This window comes from Lotus japonicus, chromosome 4 (genome assembly GCF_012489685.1).
Source record: "Lotus japonicus ecotype B-129 chromosome 4, LjGifu_v1.2".
NCBI lineage: Eukaryota > Viridiplantae > Streptophyta > Magnoliopsida > Fabales > Fabaceae > Lotus > Lotus japonicus.
The window spans coordinates 74384745-74406820 of NC_080044.1; the positions used below are offsets into that span (position 1 = coordinate 74384745).

The 22076-nt window shown below is 36.7% G+C and overlaps 2 protein-coding genes across 6 annotated transcripts; one reads left to right on the plus strand and one right to left on the minus strand.

Annotated features, from left to right (window-relative positions):
- Positions 1-3317: 3317 nt before the first annotated feature.
- On the minus strand, positions 3318-12870 carry LOC130716032 (probable pre-mRNA-splicing factor ATP-dependent RNA helicase DEAH4). 5 transcript variants are annotated; one of them, XR_009011844.1, is made up of 18 exons: positions 12144-12869; positions 11965-12057; positions 11769-11873; positions 11439-11656; positions 10987-11039; positions 10742-10858; positions 10252-10343; positions 9308-9394; positions 8677-8891; positions 8033-8125; positions 7689-7818; positions 6758-6902; positions 6292-6361; positions 5158-5318; positions 4852-5027; positions 4543-4762; positions 4131-4227; positions 3318-3561 (listed from the first exon to the last, which is right to left on the minus strand). XR_009011844.1 is itself a non-coding variant. In XM_057566203.1 (16 exons), exons 1-16 carry the CDS (start codon positions 12332-12334, stop codon positions 4612-4614), a joined length of 2097 nt encoding a protein of 698 aa, XP_057422186.1. In that variant the 5' UTR covers positions 12335-12870; the 3' UTR covers positions 4304-4611. The 5 variants fall into 5 exon arrangements, 1 of the variants encoding a protein (XP_057422186.1); XR_009011847.1 differs by having other exon boundaries at positions 3318-3596; XR_009011845.1 differs by having other exon boundaries at positions 4127-4227.
- Positions 12871-18207: 5337 nt separating this feature from the next.
- LOC130716033 (uncharacterized) lies at positions 18208-20001 on the plus strand. The gene is made up of 2 exons (XM_057566205.1): positions 18208-18346; positions 18869-20001. The coding sequence occupies exons 1-2, from the start codon at positions 18320-18322 to the stop codon at positions 19802-19804; spliced, it is 963 nt and encodes a 320-aa protein (XP_057422188.1). The 5' UTR covers positions 18208-18319; the 3' UTR covers positions 19805-20001.
- Positions 20002-22076: the final 2075 nt, after the last annotated feature.

Here is a 22076-nt window from a genome sequence, read left to right on the forward strand (position 1 = left end):
ACTTTAAATTCCGTATTTAATAAAGTGGGGTGCAAAGCGTAAGGGGTGGGGCTCCAAACCCAATTCCCTTTCCAAACTAGCCATCATCACGTAGAAGAAATAATAAATAAGTGGAGTCTTCATGATGAGTCGTCATTTTATAAAAAGATAAAACGCTTTGAAAAAGACACCTAATAGTATAAGCTACATTTAACATTGAGATCCGATTACATGTAATGTAAGGCATTAATGTTCTCACAACCATTTAAATATTCTATAGTATCATGCACTTTTAATTTACGGAATGTATTATTTGTGTTCTGCACTTATAAGTGTAGTGTATAATTGGTTCTTGCATGCGCATATGTACCGTAAATTTGGATGGTGAAAAAATATAAATGTGTGTTGACATTGAATTGAAACCAATTCCCTTATAGGTATATCATTCCATTAAGGGAGAAAAATACAACATATAAGTATACCATTACCATTCCATTAAGGGAAAAAATGTCTTGCAGTTAAGGGCTTAGTGGAACCCAATTTCTTCACTATTGTCTAGGGCTTTGCTTGGCATTGGGCTTTAGACCGCCCCAATTTGGAACCAAGTGGTTTCGTCCTTGAATACATAGGGCTCGTTTGGTACACCGTATTAGACATGATAGTATAAACTTATACAATACATTATGGGTTTATCCATTGTTTGGTGCTCACATTGTATTATATAAGCTTATATATCAATCTCCTCTTATACATCAAAATGATGGATTATTTAATCCACCCTATAGATGATGTATAAGGCATGATAAGAGTGCAATGTATAAACTACTTCAATATATTTAATCAACCGCCACCACAATCACCCTCCACCACCACCGCCTCCACCACTACCACCACCTCCACCACTACCACCACCACCACCGTCACTGCCGACACCACCGTCGCCGGCACCACCACCACCACCACCACCACTGTCTCTGCCACCACAACCACCCACCACCACCACCGTCGCCGCCACCACAACCACCCTCTACCACCACCGCCTGCACCACTATCACCGCCACCACCACGACCACCACTACAAAGGCTAAGATACAAAGTTTGCCTAAAAATCTTGACTGAATTATTACATCCTTGTACTTCTTACAGAATGTTTGGTTGGAGGATAATGGAGGGGAGGGGAGGGGAGGGGAGGGATTTTAAAAATCTGATTTTGTTTGGTTCAAATTTTAGGAGGGGAGGGGAGGGGAGGGAAATGGGGGGGAGCAAATTCCCTCCAACCTCAACTTTTTGTTCCCCCCAAAAGTGGGGGAATTTGGAGGGGAAATAAATTTCAGACAAAAATAACCCTGCACAAATTAAAAAATTCCAATTTATCCTATAGGGTTTCATGTGTATATCCCCTTCTTCATTTCACGTATAGGTCAGCTTCTTCATACCAACCACCTCTGGCCCCTTCTCTGGTCTCTCTCCACCGGTGCCCCCCACTCCGCCGCCGCCTCTTCTCGGCTGCGCCGGCCCCTGCATTCGCACCCCAACTGCAGCCCTTTCTTTGTCACCAATTGAATCAATCAGGTATGAGTTAGTAGCCCTCTTTCTGTTATGTTTATTCATGCTATCAATGTTATATTGTTTGGTTCAACATGTATATATTGTTTGGTTCATCATGGTGATGTTTATTCATGTTGTCATTGTTTGTACGACACTGTATCATCTGCAATTCCATTTCCAATTGCCCCAAATGTTCTTGCCCCAAATAATACATACTAATTAGGCACCATAAGATTTGGGAAGTAGAAAGAAAGAAACTGTGTCTTAGTGGAATTGCATAATGCATCAAAATGTTATGCAGCTAACACAGTAAGGACGGTTGAAGCACGCAAGGATGTGATCATGTATACGGTGTTTGGCTCCTCAAATCCACCTACCAATTGATGCCCTTGAGCATGTTTAGCATTTTTAATTCTCTGCACTTTTAATTCTATGCACTTGAGCATGTTTAGCTCTTTATGGCATTGTTTATGAAGTTTTTGAGACTTGAGTTTAATTAGTTCTTTGTGGTATTTTGGCATACAATATGTAGCTTTTTATGACATAGTTTATGGTGTTTGAGACTTGAGCTTGATTAGTATTTGTAATTATGTTGTTGGCTAGAGTTCTAATTTTATTACCCAATGTTGAAGAAAATTATAAAAGCTTTACTTTTCCAGGTTTTGCCTGTTTTGTATACATGTTACCTAACTTAGGGAAGCATGTGTGACTAATATTGAAACCATTTAGTATTAATTAGCATCAATGGTTCTGCAAATTTGGAGGCTATTTTAGAGCTGGTTAAGCGTGGTCATTGTGTGATGGTAATTTCTTTTCTAATGTTGAATGGGGTGCTGTTGCTGGATAATAGAATTGCAGTAAAGTTGGAGTTGGTTTGCTTTTGCCAGCTAATTCAATCCTTGCTTGTTTCGAGGCTTCTGTTGTGGGTGGGTGGCATGAAGGATTTTGCTTATAGTGCTACTGGAGAAGGGTCTTGAATGTTACTAGTGGTCTTGACTATTTTGCTGTTTTCCCTGGAAGTGTTCTCTAGTCTTTATAACTTGTGTATTAATTTTTGAGGCACTGTTTCAGGGATTTTTCCAGTTTTCTTTCTTATTTGTATTTTGCTTTTGCTCCGACTTGAATATTTTGTTGGAAGTGCAGATCCTGAAAAATTATGCAGAATATTTTGTTGTGGTGAAGGTTTAAAATTATGCAGAATAATTGTTGATGAAGAAGGATGTTATATTGTGTTGTTTAATTCAAGTAAATATATAAAAGGGTATAAAAGTAATTTTAATTATAAAATCACTCCACTCCCCTATTTAACCAGATAAAAATAAGTTATTTTCCCTCCCCTCCCCTCCTATGAACCAAACGTAATAAGTATTAAAATCCCTCCCCTCCCTTCCCCTCCCCTCCCCTCCCCTTCATTAAAATCCCTCCCCTCCCCTCCTTTGAACCAAACAGTATGTTAGTGAACATATCTTTTCACTTACTCCTTTTTTCACCACTCTTTTAGAGCTATTTCATCTCCTCTTAGCATGGTTTCTTTTTTCTTTTACTTATGCGTACGTCTTCATTGCGTCTTCCTTTTTCCTGTACGATTGCACCTTTTGTCCCAAGAATTCATGTTTCAAGTTACATACATGTTATGTAATATTAGGAATTTGTTCCTCTTTATTGTTTATCATCATTTATTGTCCCATGTGGCTCCCAACGACATTTACTTCATTGCTTCTTCCTTTCCCATTGGAAGATTTTGGGCTGCATAGGGAGGAAGTTTAAAAGTAGAAGCGAAAATGATAGAATTACGGAAAACACCTGGGAATTACTTTTGACTTTGAGACACACCTTCAACCTTGAAGACAACAATGGAAAAAGAAATAGCCTGAAGCAAACAATAGGGGGCATATCTATTTAAATACTTAAGTACAAAAGGCGCAATCGAACTGACTGCACAACACTATCACACAGGCAGGATTAAACTACACGTCTTGCCCAACCGGCGAGCATCACCATACAAAGAGACATGACCAAAGTTTGGGTGCCACCCTGCAATAGTGATCACCAATCAGCGATCAAAACGGCTGTTTTAAATGTTATTTTTCCCCCAAAAAGCTTAAATAGTGATTATAAAAATTAAAAATCAGTCATGTTGGGCTCTAAAGAAAATACGCAGGAATTAATAAGTGGTGTTTTTGTAACCACGATGGTTAATAACCATCCGTCAACAATGATTTTTTTAAGTGATATTTTGACTAGTATTCAACAGAAGCAACTCAAGCAAGGCAATTGCTTCGTGCCATTATCCAAAACATATATATTTGAACCTATAAAACTAATTAAACTTCTATTATCTAAATCTACCGCACAAGGTAAACTTTAAATAGGCTTCCTAGACCAGAATTTTTGAAAGGAGGTCATGCATTGAATATTGACCTACTACATCTAACCAACTGGCCAGACTATGCTTCATAAATCTCAACCCAATATATCTTCATCCCCAAGTTCCCAATCTTACCATTTTACTGGTTGGAACAGAAAGATCTTGTTAAGCAAAAATATTTGATTAAACATGATGAAAAATGCAAATTCTTAAGAAAGTTTGAAGTCTTACACACCAAAGGGAAGAATAGGTCATTGTTAGAAGGCGATCAGCATAGTCTTGAGGGGATTAGTCCCAATCATTTAATTGATCATCAGAGGCTGAACCAACACCTAATAGACAAAAGATTTGACTTGTTACACATAATATCTCAGCTTGGTAACTATGTCAATCTAAACAGGCACAATATCAAACAAAAATGAATTGAACTTCTAGGTGAAAGTGTCACTAAAAGGGCATTATCTCAATATTATTTCAGTAACCACAATTGCATTTCAAAACCCCTAAGGATTGTTTAACATTTACTCGTCAAGGGACTTGCTGATTAATCGCTCATTCTCATTTGTTCTATTTCCTTTGTCTTCTCTCTACACTACGAGTGCATTTCAATCACCAAGAGCATAAGCACAAAGTACATATACACTCACCAAAACCATAAGCATATAGTACATATACACTCAACAACTCAATCACCAACTCCACTCATTTAACTGTGCTCATTTATTGGCTTTTCGCGCAAGAAATCGCTCTCGAGCAGCTTGGATTCTACTTTCAGAGTCATTGACAGCACCAGCAACCTGGACATCTTTCTTGGGCAAATCTGGTAGACTCCTCTCAGATTCCTCCTCAGCATGATTAATACCACCACTGTTACAGACAAAATATACATCATTTGCAACACTAAATCACAAATTTTAAAGAGAAGTTTTCACAGATTATGATGCCAAGCAAGTTACCTTAATTTGTACACATCTAGGGTCTTAAGCTTGTTCATAACAGTTGTTGTCCACCTCATGTCAACACTACAGACGTTTCTCATAAACGGTTTTGGGGTAGCAACTAGCTCATGGTAGACAACATAGTCTGGGAACTTCCCCAGATCATCAGCAGTCAATACAGATGATGGATGCACCTAGCATAGAAAATTCAGGTATTTACAAACATAGCACTTACTTGAAAATTGAAATTGACAAATAGAAGCTACTTGCTTTTCACAATTTCCTAGAAGGCCTTCACTTTTCAGTACTAGCCCTTTTTATTACCTGAACTACTTGAGCTTGGAAATTTAGAGTTCGATAACCATTATGATGCATCTTTCTTTCAGCCAGCTGATTTGCATAGCCCACACATAAAGCCTTCCTCAAATTTCGATAATCCCGCCGGAACTCATCCCCATTCCCATGTGCCCTTATATCCAGTGGTCCTATTGCCAGTTTGAGAAAATATATGTGAATGGAATAGGAATTAGCATATGTAACATGATAAATAGCTAAAGGGTTCACTAATTTGAATGAAAAAATAAAAAAAGAAACAGAAAAGGAGAGAGTAATTATAATAGTGATTCAGCCTGCTATTCCATTTTTTTGGATACTGCTATCATAATTTCACCAGAAGATGTAAACTTGCAACTGCCTGATATAATTCAAATAATATAGCGGAAGCTAAAAGTTTTCCCACATCTTTATTAAAAAGTGGACAGCAATACTGGAAACAGCTAACTATGCTAGATTTTATTAAATAGTAAAATTTCTTTACCTTTTTACTAACATAGGCATGCACAATGAGTTGTAACCTTACAAGTTTTAACTCTATAACTGAAAATTATTTTATCAGTAGAGCTTGAAATTATAAAAGTCTACAACAAAAAAGAAATACAAGTTCTTCTCGTGGTGATGATGCTTTTATTTTCAAACCACATAATATGAATTGTATGATAATCTTCGCAAAATGACGTTGAGGCAAGTAAATTGACTATCATAACCCCCAAAAATAATCATCTATTAATAGTTAATAACAAATATACTTATCCAACCACAATTGATGAATATTATCAAACATAAAACAGATTACCCAAACAAGCTTTATATCAACACAAGAAAGATGAAGGGGTAGTAGAAGAACAGTACCAAATAAAATATGCCCCATTTTAATGTCACACTTAACTTATTCTACACAAGGATATTATGAATGCGTAGCCAAAATCAAGATGCTAGTTCTTTTAGCTAGCAACATTTACCACAGCATGAGAAAGAACACTGTTAAAACTTCAAAGTATAATATAAAATCATGCATGTCTGCTCTCAACAGCTTAAGTTTTGGAATGGTTGGTTTATGAGTTAACGACACAAATTATTCGCTTGATACATGTAAATTCTTAAAAAAATTGGAATACAAACCCTTTGCTATTTTCTGCATTATCTGAGATAACTGCTTACGGACATCTCTGACAAACAACATCCCCCGCACCTTCAATGAAAGCATGCATTCTCATCAGGAAATGACAGAATTCTTTGTCAATGACACATCAGATTTATTTATAAAGGATACAACTATCTGTTAGGATGTAAAGAGAAAGGAAAAATTGGTAAGGGGATTCTATAGTAATTAGGGCTGTTGTAGTAGTTAGTTAGTAGTTACTAGGAGGGGATTAGTTAGATTTGGGAAAACTGAGCATTGGCTCAGTTGTAAGGGAAAATCCTTGGAGGAGAGATCACTCTCCTAATCTTTTCATTCAATAATACTAGATTCTGTCAACTCTTACTTTTGGGTTACTAACACTATCTGAATCAAATGTGTGGAGACAAGTACTCCACAAGTTTATTACCAGCCTTCATTGCAGATTTCATAGAAAAATAAAAGTACCTGCAAGCCATTGTCTTTGCACCAACCAATGTCATAATCATTTCGATCCCAACACTCGTATATCTGCAGCAATTGAATGTGATCACCCAAGCCAGAACCATCAGGAAGGTTAGGCATTGGATGTTTCCTCTTTTTCTCAATCTTGCTGCACATCGAAAGAGGTAACAGCTCAGTGCTTGCCAATGTATAAACATCAAAAGACGAAAGATATATGGCATATGTCATCATATATTCCAGGTTAATTTTTTTATTTGGCTATATTCACTAGTATGGAAATAATGAAACATTTTATAAGAATGGAGTTTAACCAAAAATTCAATTCAGTATGGATAACGCATTTGATAAGAATGAGTGTTTTTATGATAAACTGGACAAGAAAGAATATATTTTTATTAAGAAAACTGAGCCTGCACCATTGTGGTCACAGCCATGAACAGGGCAGAATCCTCTGTACAAAAGAATAGCTGGATAATTCCAGAAGTCTAACACCTCTCCCAATTCCCTTACTTAGACAAGTAAATCCCAGCTCTACCACTCTCCCCTATTTGTTCACAATCACCCCAACTGATGACAATAATCTCCTATAGTTGGCAGCTATCTGTCACATCATAACAACTAATTAGTTGCACCTTTCAGGGGTTATGTTCCCCTACTGCATCTCTATTTTTCTTGACATAAACCCTCTTTATTGGGAGTCAATGCTTTCAGTTGACAGGGAATGCTAACCTCCGTCCCCTTGGCATGAAGGTTAGCATCAAAACTTTAATTGGACCCAGTAACAATACTCTTTCCTTTTAGGACTACAGAAGTTCTGTGGGTATTAAAGTCATTTCAAACAAAATCAATTGATATTAGATTTTTTTTTATTTCTTTTCTGATTCTTCCACATCAATAGAACATCCACACAAATACAAACGTCAGATGACCCAACCTCTGCCTCTGCCCTGGTAGCAATGCAGTTTCAGCTGATAACATGGCAGCAACAGTCAAAGCCTCAGTTATGCAACCATAATTGTTTGCCTCTATTAAAGTTCTTGATAGGGATGGTTCTAATGGAAGCTCTGCATAGAATAAAAAAACAACTCAGGTAATCTAGACAAGTACTCAACTCAAACATCAGATAGGATAACGAATGGGTAAAATATTGATGATGATAGAAAATATTATACTAGTCAAAAGCTTTTATCATGATCATGAAGATAACAAATGCGTAGTGCATTATTTTTACGTCCAAATATTTGACGTTCAACGCCAAAACATAAAGAAAATAAGTACCAGCCATTTTTCGTCCAATACTTGTAATTGCACCATTTTCATCAATAGCATCAATCAGATATAATTGCTTCAAGGCATCTTGTAAGGACTCAGCTGCAAAAGATGTGATTATTCAATCAGATTATAAATTAGAAGTCAAGGATTAACCCAGAATCTGACCAATGTAGAACAGATCTAGAAAGCAGAACAAGAAAGAAACAAGGGTTGCTAAGTAAGTACGAGAGTCTCATCCCTCTCCACAATTCCAAAAATACAAGGATATCCCAAAAAGTCTATCACTCTTTTTTTATTCGTCTACAATCTAACCCCTGTCCACAACTCCACCCGGATACCTAAACTAGTCTCTATCACTCTTTATTTATTCGTCTACAATCTAACTATTCGCTATAACTCCCTAACCAACTATTTTCAATTGGCTAGGTAGTTTTACAACAAAAATAACAGTTAGGGGCTGTGATCCCCTATAGCTCTCCTAAACCTCCTTTCAATTGACCTTCATGTCACAAGAATATTAAAAACCACAAGAACTAATCTACCAAAGAATCAATACTTCTGATATAACAAAAAATGCAACTTCCCAAGAACAACGAGAACTAGTTATTCCATACTGCTAGTCGAAAAAGTATACTGTAAACTGATCTTACATGAAGGAGGATCAAGAAAGTCAAATTTGAGAATGTCAATATCAGGGAGGTCCAATGACTTCAAGTAAAGCACACTGCCGGCGAGAGAAGATCTCTGAATTTCAGGTACTGTAACATCCAAAAACTCATCTTGGAAAAGTCGGGAAGGATATAGACGGTAGCATTTCCCTGGTCGTGTTCGTCCAGCTCGGCCTGCGCGCTGATTAGCTTGCACTCTGCAATGTCAGGAAATATCTTGAATCATCTTAAAGCTTATGAACTTGGTTACAAAAATTAAAACCGTCCTGATAATTTTTGATGCAACAAGAAACCTTTCAACCAATATATATTGTATCCTTTTTGTTCATTGTAATAAAGAAAAGACTAATGACGCATTTAGAGGCTGTTAGGTTTGTCTCCAAATGTACATTTGGAGCAAATCAAACATATGCTGCTGAAGGTATCCTCTCACATACTTTTCCACTTGGGAACTGGAAACTATAACCAAACAAATACTTAGTATGATCACTATAGTGAAGGGGCCCAAAAAAAACTTCATATATGATTTGCTTGTATGTATGTAAAACAGAAAACATTGCATCATGATCTAAGCTTCAAGACACAAAAAGATGTTAAAATATTAAATGCTTACTTGCTAATTTGAACAACATCAAGAGAATACATCCCACTGGATGGATTGTACTGCCTTTGCTTTACATACCCCGAGTCAATAACATATCTAAAATTCATAACATAAAAAAAAAAAATAGAAACTGTAAGTAGACAAGTTGGTGTGATTGATCAGAAGGAGAAAACCATTATCAAAATACCACAAATCGAACAAATAATGTAAACACTCCAATCACAATGGGCAAATTAAAATGGCAAGATGGACATGTTTGTTCTTGCATCTAAAAAAGTGCTACAAGAAATCAAGTCATTATATGTTCTAACTTAAAAGTTTGCTAAATTGCATAATGCATAGGAAAACTGCATATTTACATATCTTTAAACATATGCAATCTAAAGAATAAGCAACCACACATCCTGTGGCATGTAATTTTTTTAAATTACAGCAAAAATAAATAAAAAAGCATCGCCAGCTACAGTATATATGGAGAACTTATAGGTGCAACAGTTACGAATATCCACACTACTTTTACAGAAATGGTTTAATCATGCACTATCAGCTCATATTCAATAAATGGACTATAGAGGGTTTTGATTTTTCAAATATTATTAATCTTTTCTCTGGCTATTACAAAAATACATAGGCTATAGAAATAAGAAGCATTTAAATTATTATAATAAGTAACTGGATACAGTGTCCAATGTTACACATGGGTCTGTTTTAGAAAGAAAACATAAAAAAGGCAAAATCACAGTAAAAGGTTTGGGCAGGAAGCAATTCAACACAATATTGAAGTGTAATTAAACAGCAAAAATCTGGGAAAATTCTAATAGAAGTGTAGATACAGAAACAATAAATTTCGTCGTGAGGATATATAAATAGTAACTTGGGTAATGGGGATGCATATAGTAAGTGAAGTTATAATTGTAAAATAGTAAAATTTAACTTAGTATCAGTGCCCTTACACTACACCATCAACAGTCAGAGAAGTTTCAGCAATATTTGTTGCAACAATAATTCGTCTGCAATTTGGAGGTGGAGGACTAAAAACACGCACCTGTAAGAAGATTATAAAACATGCATGAGTTTCAAATATATAAAATAATATCATGCCTCAAACTTGGTTGTCGGATAGAATATATCAAACATCAATTGTTGTTTATTTACGATTTTTCTCCAAAAGAAAAGGTGCAACTATGCTCTTAAAAGTTCATTGCAAGCAAGGAAGTATGATTCTATGATATTACAAGATAAACCCACTCAAGGCAGTTTGACATTCTATAAGTTTGTGTGTAGACAAAACTAAAAAGAAGGGAATGTATCAAACATGCATCATTACATCCGTTTATAGAAGATTGATTGTATTTGGAAATTGGAACTCGGAGTGAGTAGCATTTACCAATGGTAAGCAGATTTCTTAATTACGAAGATTCTAGAAAAATGAAAAGTACTTGCCTGCAATTCAGGCGGCAACGAACCGTGTAGGGGGAAGATTATAGCATCCATGCAGGAACCTTCCTCGAGAGCCCGAACTTTATCTTCCAACTTAGATACCAACTTCTCTATGTCATCCTGGACAAAGGTCATGGAAACTTGTTCAACCATTACACCATATTTGAAACTATAGGATTAAAATTTACATTGCAAAATTAAGATTTACATCGTATTATAGTGCAAATACTATTTACAAAAATGCTCACCTGTCCAGTCATAAATATTAAAATATCCCCTTCTGGTTCGCGAGTATGTATATCTGCAAAACCAATTACCTCATCATCCACTGGATGTAAAAAAATAATATATATATAGAAGTGAATGTGACTTTATTAGCATCCACATGAATTCGTAGATTTCGCAGTTCATATTTCAAATGCATCACCCTTGTAGCAGCTTATTTACTTGTATGCATTTTTAGCAAGAACCACCCTTTTCATTGATACATGGCATATAGACATCTCATGCTCGAGTTTTGATCAAATTGTAATCGGATAGACAAACACTTACATTGTGACATAAATTTTTGTCTAACTAGATGATGGCAAGGCAAATTTCTTAACACACACATGCAAGCACATTATTTATCACAGCCTCACAGGTACTAATAAAACAAACTATCTAGCCATGAAGACGAGGTTAAAACTACAGGTCCTACCAAGAGCTGTTTTCAGACAAGACTCGAGATAGTTTGGGGGACGCTCCTTGCTATAAAGAATTTCAACCGGATACAATTTCCCCGGGATGCTCAACACAGGACAATCTGCAAAGAACTTTGATACCTTATCACCATCAAGAGTCGCCGACGTGATCAAAACTTTGAGATTGGAAGATCGAAGTTTAACCAAGCGCTTCATAAGGCCCATCAAAATATCCCTGGTGACAAATACCACAATCACACATTGCACATAAACGAACACACCAATAAATTTGGTCTTTTCTCATTTTCTTTATAACATATATAAAGCTCTGGTCGCGCATTTCTTACGTGTTCAAACTCCGTTCATGAGCTTCGTCTAATATGATCACATCATACTCATTAAGCTCCGGATTAGCTAGGCTTTCGCGAAGAAGAACCCCATCAGTGAGGTACCTAATCAAATCAAATCAAACACAATCAACACACCAAGCTGAGAAAATCAAGAGCAAAACAAAAAATCTAGAATCAATGGCAGCAGCATTACTTTATGCGCGTGGTGGGAGAAGTTCTATCCTCAAATCGAATGGCGTAACCTACTTCCTCACCGAGGCGAACATCAAGCTCTTGCGCAACTCGTCTGTGGAAGAAGATAAAACGACACCGTTAGTCATGAGGTGAGGAATTAAGAAAGCCCTAGTTGTAGTTGGTGTTTGATTTGGTTACCTGGCGACAGTGACGGCGGCGACTCGACGGGGTTGAGTGACGGCGATTTTGGAGAAACCGCGGCGGAGTAGCATCTGAGAGAGCTGGGTGCTCTTGCCGGAACCGGTTTCTCCGATGACGACGACGACGGGGTTCGCCTCAACGGTTTCGAGGATTTTTTCTTCGTATTGGACGATGGGAAGGGTCGCCATCGTCGCCGGAAACAAAACGACTACACGGTCACTTCACCTGACCACAGAACGCAGGGAAATGCTATTCTGGTGCTATTCTGCTCAAAGCCTCAAACATTGATCAACTTCACTTCCGCGGGTTCAAGTCAAATTGGTATGAATTCTTTGAAACTTTTGAATATTTTCACTCTCATTCTTGGGCCAATTTTATTTGTAAGTATAGGTATTCTCCCTATTGAAAAATCTTCTTGAGTTTTGGTGGATTAAAGGTCGAATGTCTCAACTCAAGAGTCAATACTACATTATTTGTTTATGATTCAAACGGTCATTTTTAACCACTACAACTACCGACATTCATTTAAGCAATTTTATCTTTATGTAGCATATACTTTAGGTTAAAAAATTGGATTACTGTGGCACCTTTTTGATAATAACGGGTTTTAAAGTCTTCGCTCCATTTTTAAGAATGTTAAGCTCCTAGCAGCTTCTTTTCAAGCTATAGATGTTGTGCGTGCTAAATGCAATGCGGACAATGTGGCTCACACTTTAACTTCACTAGTTGTTAGTTATCCCTCGAGGATTTGGTGGGATGGTTTTCCCCTGAATGTTGACCAGACTCTCATTGTAGACTCAGCTTTTGCTTCTTAATCAATATATGACGTATTGACCCTAAAAAATGACAAGGACTAATTTGTAAATATAAAAACTTATTATGAAGAATGTATTAATAAAATATGGCAAAAAAAATAGAAAAATATGTAACATTTGTCAAGGTGTGGCATCGGACTAGTTTATGAAATTAGAGACGATTTAAAGACCATGACTATAATATTCAGAGCTAGAAATCACATTTCTTGAAATTGTAATGATATGTACATGCTATATTTGATTAATAATACTAGTGGTCTGATATGGGCTTATTGATTAGTTGGGCTTATCAGCCTAATGTAAATATGGGTCACGCAACCCATGGTCCGGGCGGACCGAAACTGAATCTATAAATATCAGACACCACCCAAGCGGTGGGGGATCTAATTTTTCAGGCATTTTTCTAGTTTCGTTCATTCTCTATCGCTCTCAAACTGGTTAGCCCTTGCTTGATAGTTCCATACCGGAACATTGGCGCCCACCGTGGGGCAAGGTAAAACTTCCCCACTTCCCCAAATTCCATCCGTCACCGGATCATCATAAGCTTTTCTATAACCACCACTTTCATCCTTTTTCCACCGCCAATCCACTTCTCTGAATTTGCAATCGCCGACCATCATCCCATAGAAATCCTTCGTGTTCTTGTTGCTGTGTTGAGAAGGCACATCTAAAAATGAAGCAAAGAAATTGGAAAGGAAAGAGTGGGCGAGAGGAGTGAGTGAAGGGTAGAATCTGTTGATTATTACTCTCGTTGTCATTCAGGTCTCCGGGAAGCCACCTCTTTTTCGTCAGATGAGAAAGGGGGCGAGGGATCGAGAAAGAGAACCTTGGACGGAGAGATAGTTGAAGGAAGAAATTGCAAGTGCAGAGCAGTGTTGGTGCGTTTCGCAGACGAGAGGGTTTGCACACAATTCCGCATCCTATGACGGCAACATAGATGGCGAACGTGGTGTGGACTGTCAGCGAGGCTCCGTCGTCGAGACGTTGAAACTGCATAACCGCCACGTAGAAGATGAAGCCATCATTTTGGGTTGAAACGGCCCACTCAATTTCAACCGCCACGACCAGAATTTAAACGACCATTTTGTCTCAACTGCTACTTCGGAGTTTGCAACCGCTCATGCTTTCTCAACCGCCACTCTGGGTCGAAATCGTCCATGTTCGCCCATGAGTTCAATCAAACCAAATTGATTCAGGATCATTCAAACAGATCCTTGTTCCTTCGGAATTTTCTTCTACTTTCTGTTTCGGTTTTGTTTCCATTAGTTTTGTACTCTGATTACCAGTAGTTCGAAATTAATTTCGTTACTCTCTTTTGTGTCCATAAATCAGATGGAGAAACTGATCAGATCAAGAAGAAGTAGTGGAGAATCAGAATGGCACGCCAACTGTTCGATGAAATCGGTGAACGATTTCGGCACTTCAACTTTGCATATGAGGCAATCTCAACACGTTTCCTGCGGCGATGGAGTTATGGCGAACACGTTTGCTGCGGGGACGTTATTACGGCGAACAAGTTTTTGCTTTTGGCGGTTGAAGCTTGGCGAGCAAGGGTCGCCGACGTTGAAGTTCAGTGGCGAGCAAGTTGTCGCCGGTGTTCAAATTCGGCGAGCAAATGTCACCTATGGTTCAGATTGGCGAAAGGATCCTTTTGAACGTGAACCTAGTCCATGGCGGTGGCGAACAGGATGCGGGAAACCAAGAAAATTCAAGCATATTGTTCAGGATCGCCCAAAGAAGATTCTGGCTTTTTGGATTATTTCTTTGTGTTTTGTTTCCTACTCTCCTTTGATTGTTTTTGCTTTAAGACTGATATCTCCATTTTTCTCATGGCATATGGTGGACCATACTTGATGGAATGGAGGATGATGAAAATGCATCCTAGGAGAGGGTATGCCAACAAAAATGACTGGTCTTGAATAACACAGAATCTGGAACTGAGACAAAATCCTGGTTTGACAAATCTTTCTTTTAATTCTATTTAATATCCTATCTGCATAATCTGCATGCTGTCTGCACAAAGAATAGTGATTTTCTTTGATAATTATTCGAACTCCAGTGGAATATACCCTTGCATAGTTAATTCTTAATTTGTTTTGATGGTAAATCCTTAATTGATTATTTGAGAAACAGTCTCCTAGCTTTAATAAGAAGTACCTTTGGAAAGTGTCTAATTACAGTGGATGTTTTATATCACTATATGAATTTGAACTGTTTGAGCTATAAAATAATGAGCTTTAATTTTGATGAATGGATGCTCTTTACTTGAATTCAAAGTTGATTCTAAAGTTAATGCTTTCTATGTTATTAAGTATCAATTTGTCTTTGTTGTGAGTTGCTCTGCTATATTCTTGAATTGAACATGAAGAATTGGTCCTTCAAATTGAGATTTTGCCTGCTAATCCTGAAAGCTTGATTACTTGAACTTGTGATGCAAGAGATTGAAATTTATGTTGAAAATCAATCTATACTCGGTTACTTCCACATTGATGTTGGATCTGATTGCATTTTGGGGTCCATGAGTTTCAATTTGTACTTTGAAGAGATCTCCAAATGCCTACCATATATTTGATAAATTCTCTATGTGAGTTCAAAAGAAGTTCAAGAAAGTATAACGTTGCTGTTTGGAAAAAAGTTACCCTGAGTTCTTGACTTTGTGTTGGTTATCAAGTGTTTCTGATGCTATGCCTTATATTATTTGGCCAACTTTCATTTTAAACTGCCATTTTACTTAGAAAACCTTAGGTTTGGGTGTTGTGTGCTTGAGTTATCATAAGCTATAAAATTTCTCCTACAATTAAACGCTGTTTTGATGATAATTTGCTTGCTTACCAAACTATATGTATGTAATGATGTGGAACTTTAATCATACTATTTTCATAGAAAATAAGCATTTGGTTATTACATGATTCTTAAATGGAATTAAGGTTTTTCTTTTAAAGTCAGAGTGCAGTATGGTTAATAGGCTTGCATATACATTTTGGAAGAGTCTTCATCATATGTCTTGTGAAGTATCTATAACTATCAAATTTTATGTGCTTAATAGGTTCAAGGGTACCAGAAATTGAGTATTGGCTAACAAATATGATAAGATTTCACTTTTTTTTTTTGCCTCATTGTATCTATATAAGATTTCACTTTTTAGTTATCCTGTCATGATTTTTGCTTAAAGCAACATGGATTTTGGTTTTGGTTTTGTGAAGCTTGAAGCTTTGAACCTTGGATGAATGTTCATTGAATTGATGGTGGAATGATTCTGATTTAGATAAACTAGCTTAGGCTGATCATAAGAAGTGTTCCATTGTGTTTTTGCTGCTTAGTTTAGTAATTGAGAAGACTCATTCATAATACTGAGAAAACTCATTTCTTTAAGGTTTTGGATTTTGAATATTGTTCCTGTACAATTTGCATGTTTGTGCGCTTCTTACATATTTTGATATTGTCAATGTTATATTATATTTTATCTCATGCTAACAAGGTGATGAGTTAACAGGTGATGAGTTGACTAAAAACAGTCAAAGCATAAAACATTAAGTACAGAAAAAGAAAGGAGCAACAGGTATGCACTCTTTTCTCTACCCCAGGCGGGAGAGTTTTTAACGAGGCATAACCTTTTAAAAATGTTCAAGGGCGTATGCACTCTTTTCTCTACCCCAGGCGGGAGAGTTTTTAACGAGGCATAACCTTTTATAAAATGTTCAAGGGCGTAACATTTTATTTGTATGCACTGTTTTCTCTACCCCAGGCGGGAGAGTTTTTAACGAGGCATCAACTATAAATGAATAACATTTTATTTGTATGCACTCTTTTCTCTACCCCAGGCGGGAGAGTTTTTAACGAGGCATCAACTATAAATGAATAACAGGTATGCACTCTTTTCTCTACCCCAGGCGGGAGAGTTTTAACGAGGCATAACCTTTTTAAAGTGATCAAGGGCGTATCATTTTACTTATTTCTTTTACCCATAGCGGAAACTTATCAACTAAGGTCTATCAATTGGGCGACGTCAGACAATTGAGAAAAGAGTAAGTCTCTTAAAACAAGAGCATTCGACCACGAATTCATAAGCACAGTCTTAAATTGGATTTAAGCTTGTCCAAACTAAGCACAAGTCTCCACGCGAGCATACTAATGAAATCAAATATCGTGACTTTGATTTCCATTAATAACTATGTCAAAAATGAAAATTTGACTAAGTTATATACACGAAGGCCTTATGATTCCAAAGTAGTTGATTAAGTTTAAACTTTATAAAATTTTGAGATTCACTCAAGAGTATTTTACTATATACAGTAAAATAAGAAAGCGATGTGCTTGAATAATGATGAAGGCGGATCAATTCCGATGAAAAGTAAAGAAACACATAATGATTCTGATGGAAAGTTCATCTTACAAAGAATACACTACACTGAGCATAGATGAATGTGCAAGCGATATGAAGTAAGTGTGTTCCATGTTATTGATTTACATTTAAGTCTTCAACTTTTATTTTGTTCAAGTTTCAAATTATTGTGCATTATTACTTGTGGTATTATGAGAGCAGGTTGTAATCATGGTTTAGGGGAAGAGAAAATTATTCATGATAATGACAGTGAGGCTGTGATTGATGCGAAGAGGTGATTTTGGTCAACTTGCACACGCTACACAAAGATCAAGAAGTAACAGCAAAAGTTGAAATGACAAAGGAATGACTACTTAGCTTTTATGCCTTTTAAATTTTGATTTTGGAGCCTGTGTGCCCATTATTTCCTTTGCACATTTTGGGCGTGTCAATTACTTGTTAGTCTTTGTGTAGTGTTGGGTGAGTTAATTACTTGTGGGCTCGAAAAAAGACACACTTCGTCTTAAAGCTTTTAAGATACGGTGTCTTGTGGGCTTGTGGTCTGATATCGGCTTATTGATTAGTTGGGCTTATCAGCCTAATGTAAATATGGGTCACGCAACCCATGGTCTGGGCGGACCGAAACTGAATCTATAAATATCAGACACCACCCAAGCGGTGGGGGATCTAATTTTTCAGGCATTTTTCTAGTTTCGTTCATTCTCTATCGCTCTCAAACTGGTTAGCCCTTGCTTGATAGTTCCATACCGGAACAACTAGTAATTATGTTGTATATATAAATGCCATCTTTTAAATTTGATAATATTTTATGCGTAAATACAAATCTTGCGTTCTTCCTCCATTCTTAGCTGCCAGGAAATTGCCATCTGTTACGGGTCAAGTTGATTTTTTCGATGACACCTTTTATGTTGTTTGTTTTTCATATTTTTAGGTTGCAAGATCTATAAATTCTCTCAAGGGACAAGTTACCAGCATGCAGTTTTAATTTATGGACTCCTACCATCTTCACGAATAATATGCCACCCACCGTTTTCTTTTCCCAGGTAAGCTTGGAAATTTCATTTGATTTGATTTTTTTTTTCATCACTTCTTTTCTTGGAATGTCAATGTTTCTATCAGGAAATGCGATTTTAATAAATAGAATAAGTATCAGATTTCTCAGACAGACACCAATTAGGCCATGTACGTTTTTCTTCTATGATTCGTTAATCGTTAGGTAGATACATTTGATTGGATTGACCAATCCCTGCAAAACATGCACGAAAATATAACGTTAAATAGATGACATGCCACACAAATTGCAACCATACATGTAAAAAAGTACAAAACCAAGAATGATGAACTGGTAGATTGGTTACATATATAACAGAACAAGACAGCAGTAGTTACCCATATGAGATCTGCCATATGAATGAAATCTGTAATCAGAATCAGAAACATGCAAACTTGTTACCAAATAATGAAAATTTGATTTGTATTGTTCATTAGTAAGTTGTTCAAACTTTAATGTTCTCTATATAATACTAATGACCTTTGCAAATGTTTCTTTTGTTCTGAATTCTCAGGAACCAAAAGCAACCGTAAGAATGAGTTCAACTTCAAGGCAACGTCCTTTACACGCATGTGGAGTCTCCATCTTAGCAATTGCTGACCTTGCCTTAGTCAAAATCCAACATATCAATGGACCATTAGGCTCACCTTTAAGAAAGATTGTAAATCTGGCCAAATTTTTCACACCCCTTATCTACGCATTGCAATACCAATGGCTAGCAATCCTCAGTTTCATCGATAACCGCATTCTATCAGCTGAAAAAATTGCAGAGAAATTGTTCCCCCCTTCAACACATGCGTTCGATAAAGTCGATGAAGTTGTGTTAGTGATTGTGTCCCTGCCAGAAAAATTTGATTATGCAGTGACCAAGTTTCCTGCCATAATCCATGAAGTTCCTTTCGTAGAATGGACACTGAGCCGTGTCACATCAAGGTTGAATAGCTTGGCTTCTACATTGAACCATTGGGGACATGAAAGTTCAAGCATAGATGAGAAAACAATAGGTATTGATAGGAGTTGCAATGAGGAGGTGCAATCATCATCTGGGGGGTACCTTAATAATAACATTCCCATGGATTCTTCAGATGATGTTGTCATTGATAGTGATAGTGTGGAAAGCTTTCCTCCTATACCAGAGGCAGAACATAAAGGGATTCCAGAGGTGGCGGTGCCGAGTCAGGTGAAAGGGTCATACAAGGAAGCATTGTTAGAGAGAGGGAAAGAAGAGGAACCAAGTGATAGCAAGGTGGAGAAAGAGTGTGAGAATGAGAAGAAGATTAATGGAGATGTTGAATGCGAAGCTAGTGTAGGAACAGAGAAGAGTGCTGGAAATAATGATGAAGTGTGTCAGAGTTTTGGGAAATACCAAGTTGGAAGGAGTGAAAGTGTCAAGGATGATCCAATTCTGCAATTGTTTGAGTCGGCATGGCTCATGACATCTGGTCGTTAGAATCGGCTTCTTTTTCTCAGAATTTTATCATGAAACTCATAAACTGCTCACAGAAGCTTCTCCTCATAATTGATTCTGGCTCTAGAATCAATTGTAAAAGAATTTCCCAACATGCCCTTAGAGAGACAGAGGGAATGCATCTAGGATGTGTATCCTTTCCTTCTGTGCCTACTTATAAAATGAGTGTCTTTTTGTTATTGTTTTCATTTGTAGTTTGTTTTTCAATTATCACCCAAGTTTTGCAAGGAACAGATGCTCCATTCACTACTAATTAAAAATTGTAGACATATCATTGCTCAGTCTATGTTTAATCATTTGCAAAGAGCATCATTACTGATCGTGTTCTCTGTGTCAGCAGCAATGCTGCACAACATGCATGGTTTCTTCTGAGTATATATAACCAAATCAGGTGTTACCAGCTTGTTCTTACCACAGCAACGTCAATAGATGCTATATTTGTTCACAAATCAGAAATATGTAATTTATATTGTAAACTGCTATCAATGAGATAGTTAAGAATTAATAAGTTTTTGCAACCTAAGAACTAGGAAACATTTGATATCACAAACCAATGAACCATCCTTGATACAACCTATTATAAAAAACCATTGCTTGAAACCTTTGTAGAAGGAACCAGTGAGTGTAGCAGTTTTTTCTTCCTAATGCCATTCGACACAAACTATCTCATTGCTATATTTAACTTGAAAAGGTTTAAAAGAATAGCGCTATTGCGGGGTCAATACCCAACTCACGACAAAGAATCGAAAAAGCCTGGACAAAATCAAAACTATTAGGATGAAGTTTAGAGGTAGCAACATTTTGTATTCAGATGAAGGTCGAAGATCCTTAAACAGATGAAGGAACTTTCTTGACAGAGGGTTCAACCATATGCTTTATGGTCTGCAAATCAACAACATCAAACAGATGAGTATTGGAACCTACTTCGCAATCGAACAACTCAATACTCTTATGACCTACAGACGGGTGCGAAGTAGAGGAGAATATGTGATAGGAAAATTTTGAGTCAATTGATTCAAAAGAACGTGAGGCAATGCCTAGCTTCCCTGCAGTCATATTTTATTCTTTCACTGCAGTCACAGTTTCATTGACGTCTGATGTATGATTAGGCTCTTTAAATCTATCTAGGCCTGGTAATCTTGATTAAACAGTTATAGAGCAATGACGGCAGGGAAAATTCAACTGCAACATATCCAAATTCAGCAATGTCTGGAGGAGAAAGCAAGCTTACATAATATGGAATTCATTAAAGAGAGCTTGCTACAAATAAGAAAAGTCTAACTACACCTATGTTTGCATAGCCGGTGGGTTAAGGAGGAGGGTTGTGTTAGGCTTCCGCAGTCAACAAAAAACTAGTTGATATCTTCAATATGGATCAAACATTGCAATAAGAAAAGTCTAAGCTTAAGACTAAACAAGAGAACATCAAAAGTCTAGAGGAAAGGGCGACTCACCTCTTCTTCCAAAGAGCCAGGATCAAATTCTGGAATCACAGTGGTACTCGCGAGAGATGGTAGATAAAATACTTTGTGTAATCTGGAGTCCATTATTCACATAGGCATTGGGAAAAATGGACCAGAAGCGTCCATTCAAATAGTCCTCTCGTGCACCTTGAGCGGGGATCAAATTGAAGTTGAAAGTGGAACCTGCAAACAGATGAGCTTCAGGAATATCTTCAATTGTAGTAGCAGCAGAGAACTTCAGACTAGCATTGCGTGCAATATTCATTCACCATTTTATCATTTTAATACATTTAGTCATTTAGACCTCACTTTCACCCGGAAAAAAAAAAACTCACTTTCAAAATACTATTGGCAAAGAGAATAAATATAAATACTTATATTAAGAAATGCAATTTTTATTTTAAAAAAAATGAAATGCAATTTTTACTGTTAATTTTTTAAAATATATTTTTTAATTTATCATTTAAGATGTATATTTATCTTTCTTCATTTATTATTCTCGGAGAGCTTTATATGAAAAAAACATCAATTAATATTTCACTTGAATCCTAAGTTGACAATTATTATGAAACAAAATTATTTTTCTCTATGTGGACCGTTAAAAACCAACTTAGTGACCAATGTGATTACTTATAAATAAATAAATAAATTATTATGAAAATTTTACCCACTTGTCTTGAAATATATCGGTCCACCTACACTGAAATTAATTCGCTCTCATGGGGTTTGACTCCTCTAAAACCAGTGGATTTACTTTACAGAGTAAAATAAGCATCATAACCATCAATAAT

What these genes read in the sequence shown, in the direction of transcription:
- LOC130716032 (XM_057566203.1), bottom strand. Translation starts at nt 12,334, where the DNA reads ATGGCGACCCTTCCCATCGTCCAATACGAAGAAAAAATCCTCGAAACC. An exon ending in GATGTTGTTCAAATTAGCAA is followed by an intron (nt 8,892 to 9,307) that starts GTAAGCATTTAA and finishes CTGACATTGCAG; the next exon opens with AGTGCAAGCTAATCAGCGCG. An exon ending in TCCAAGCTCAAGTAGTTCAG is followed by an intron (nt 5,028 to 5,157) that starts GTAATAAAAAGG and finishes TTTCTATGCTAG; the next exon opens with GTGCATCCATCATCTGTATT.
- LOC130716033 (XM_057566205.1), top strand. Translation starts at nt 18,320, where the DNA reads ATGCCACCCACCGTTTTCTTTTCCCAG. An exon ending in CCACCGTTTTCTTTTCCCAG is followed by an intron (nt 18,347 to 18,868) that starts GTAAGCTTGGAA and finishes CTGAATTCTCAG; the next exon opens with GAACCAAAAGCAACCGTAAG.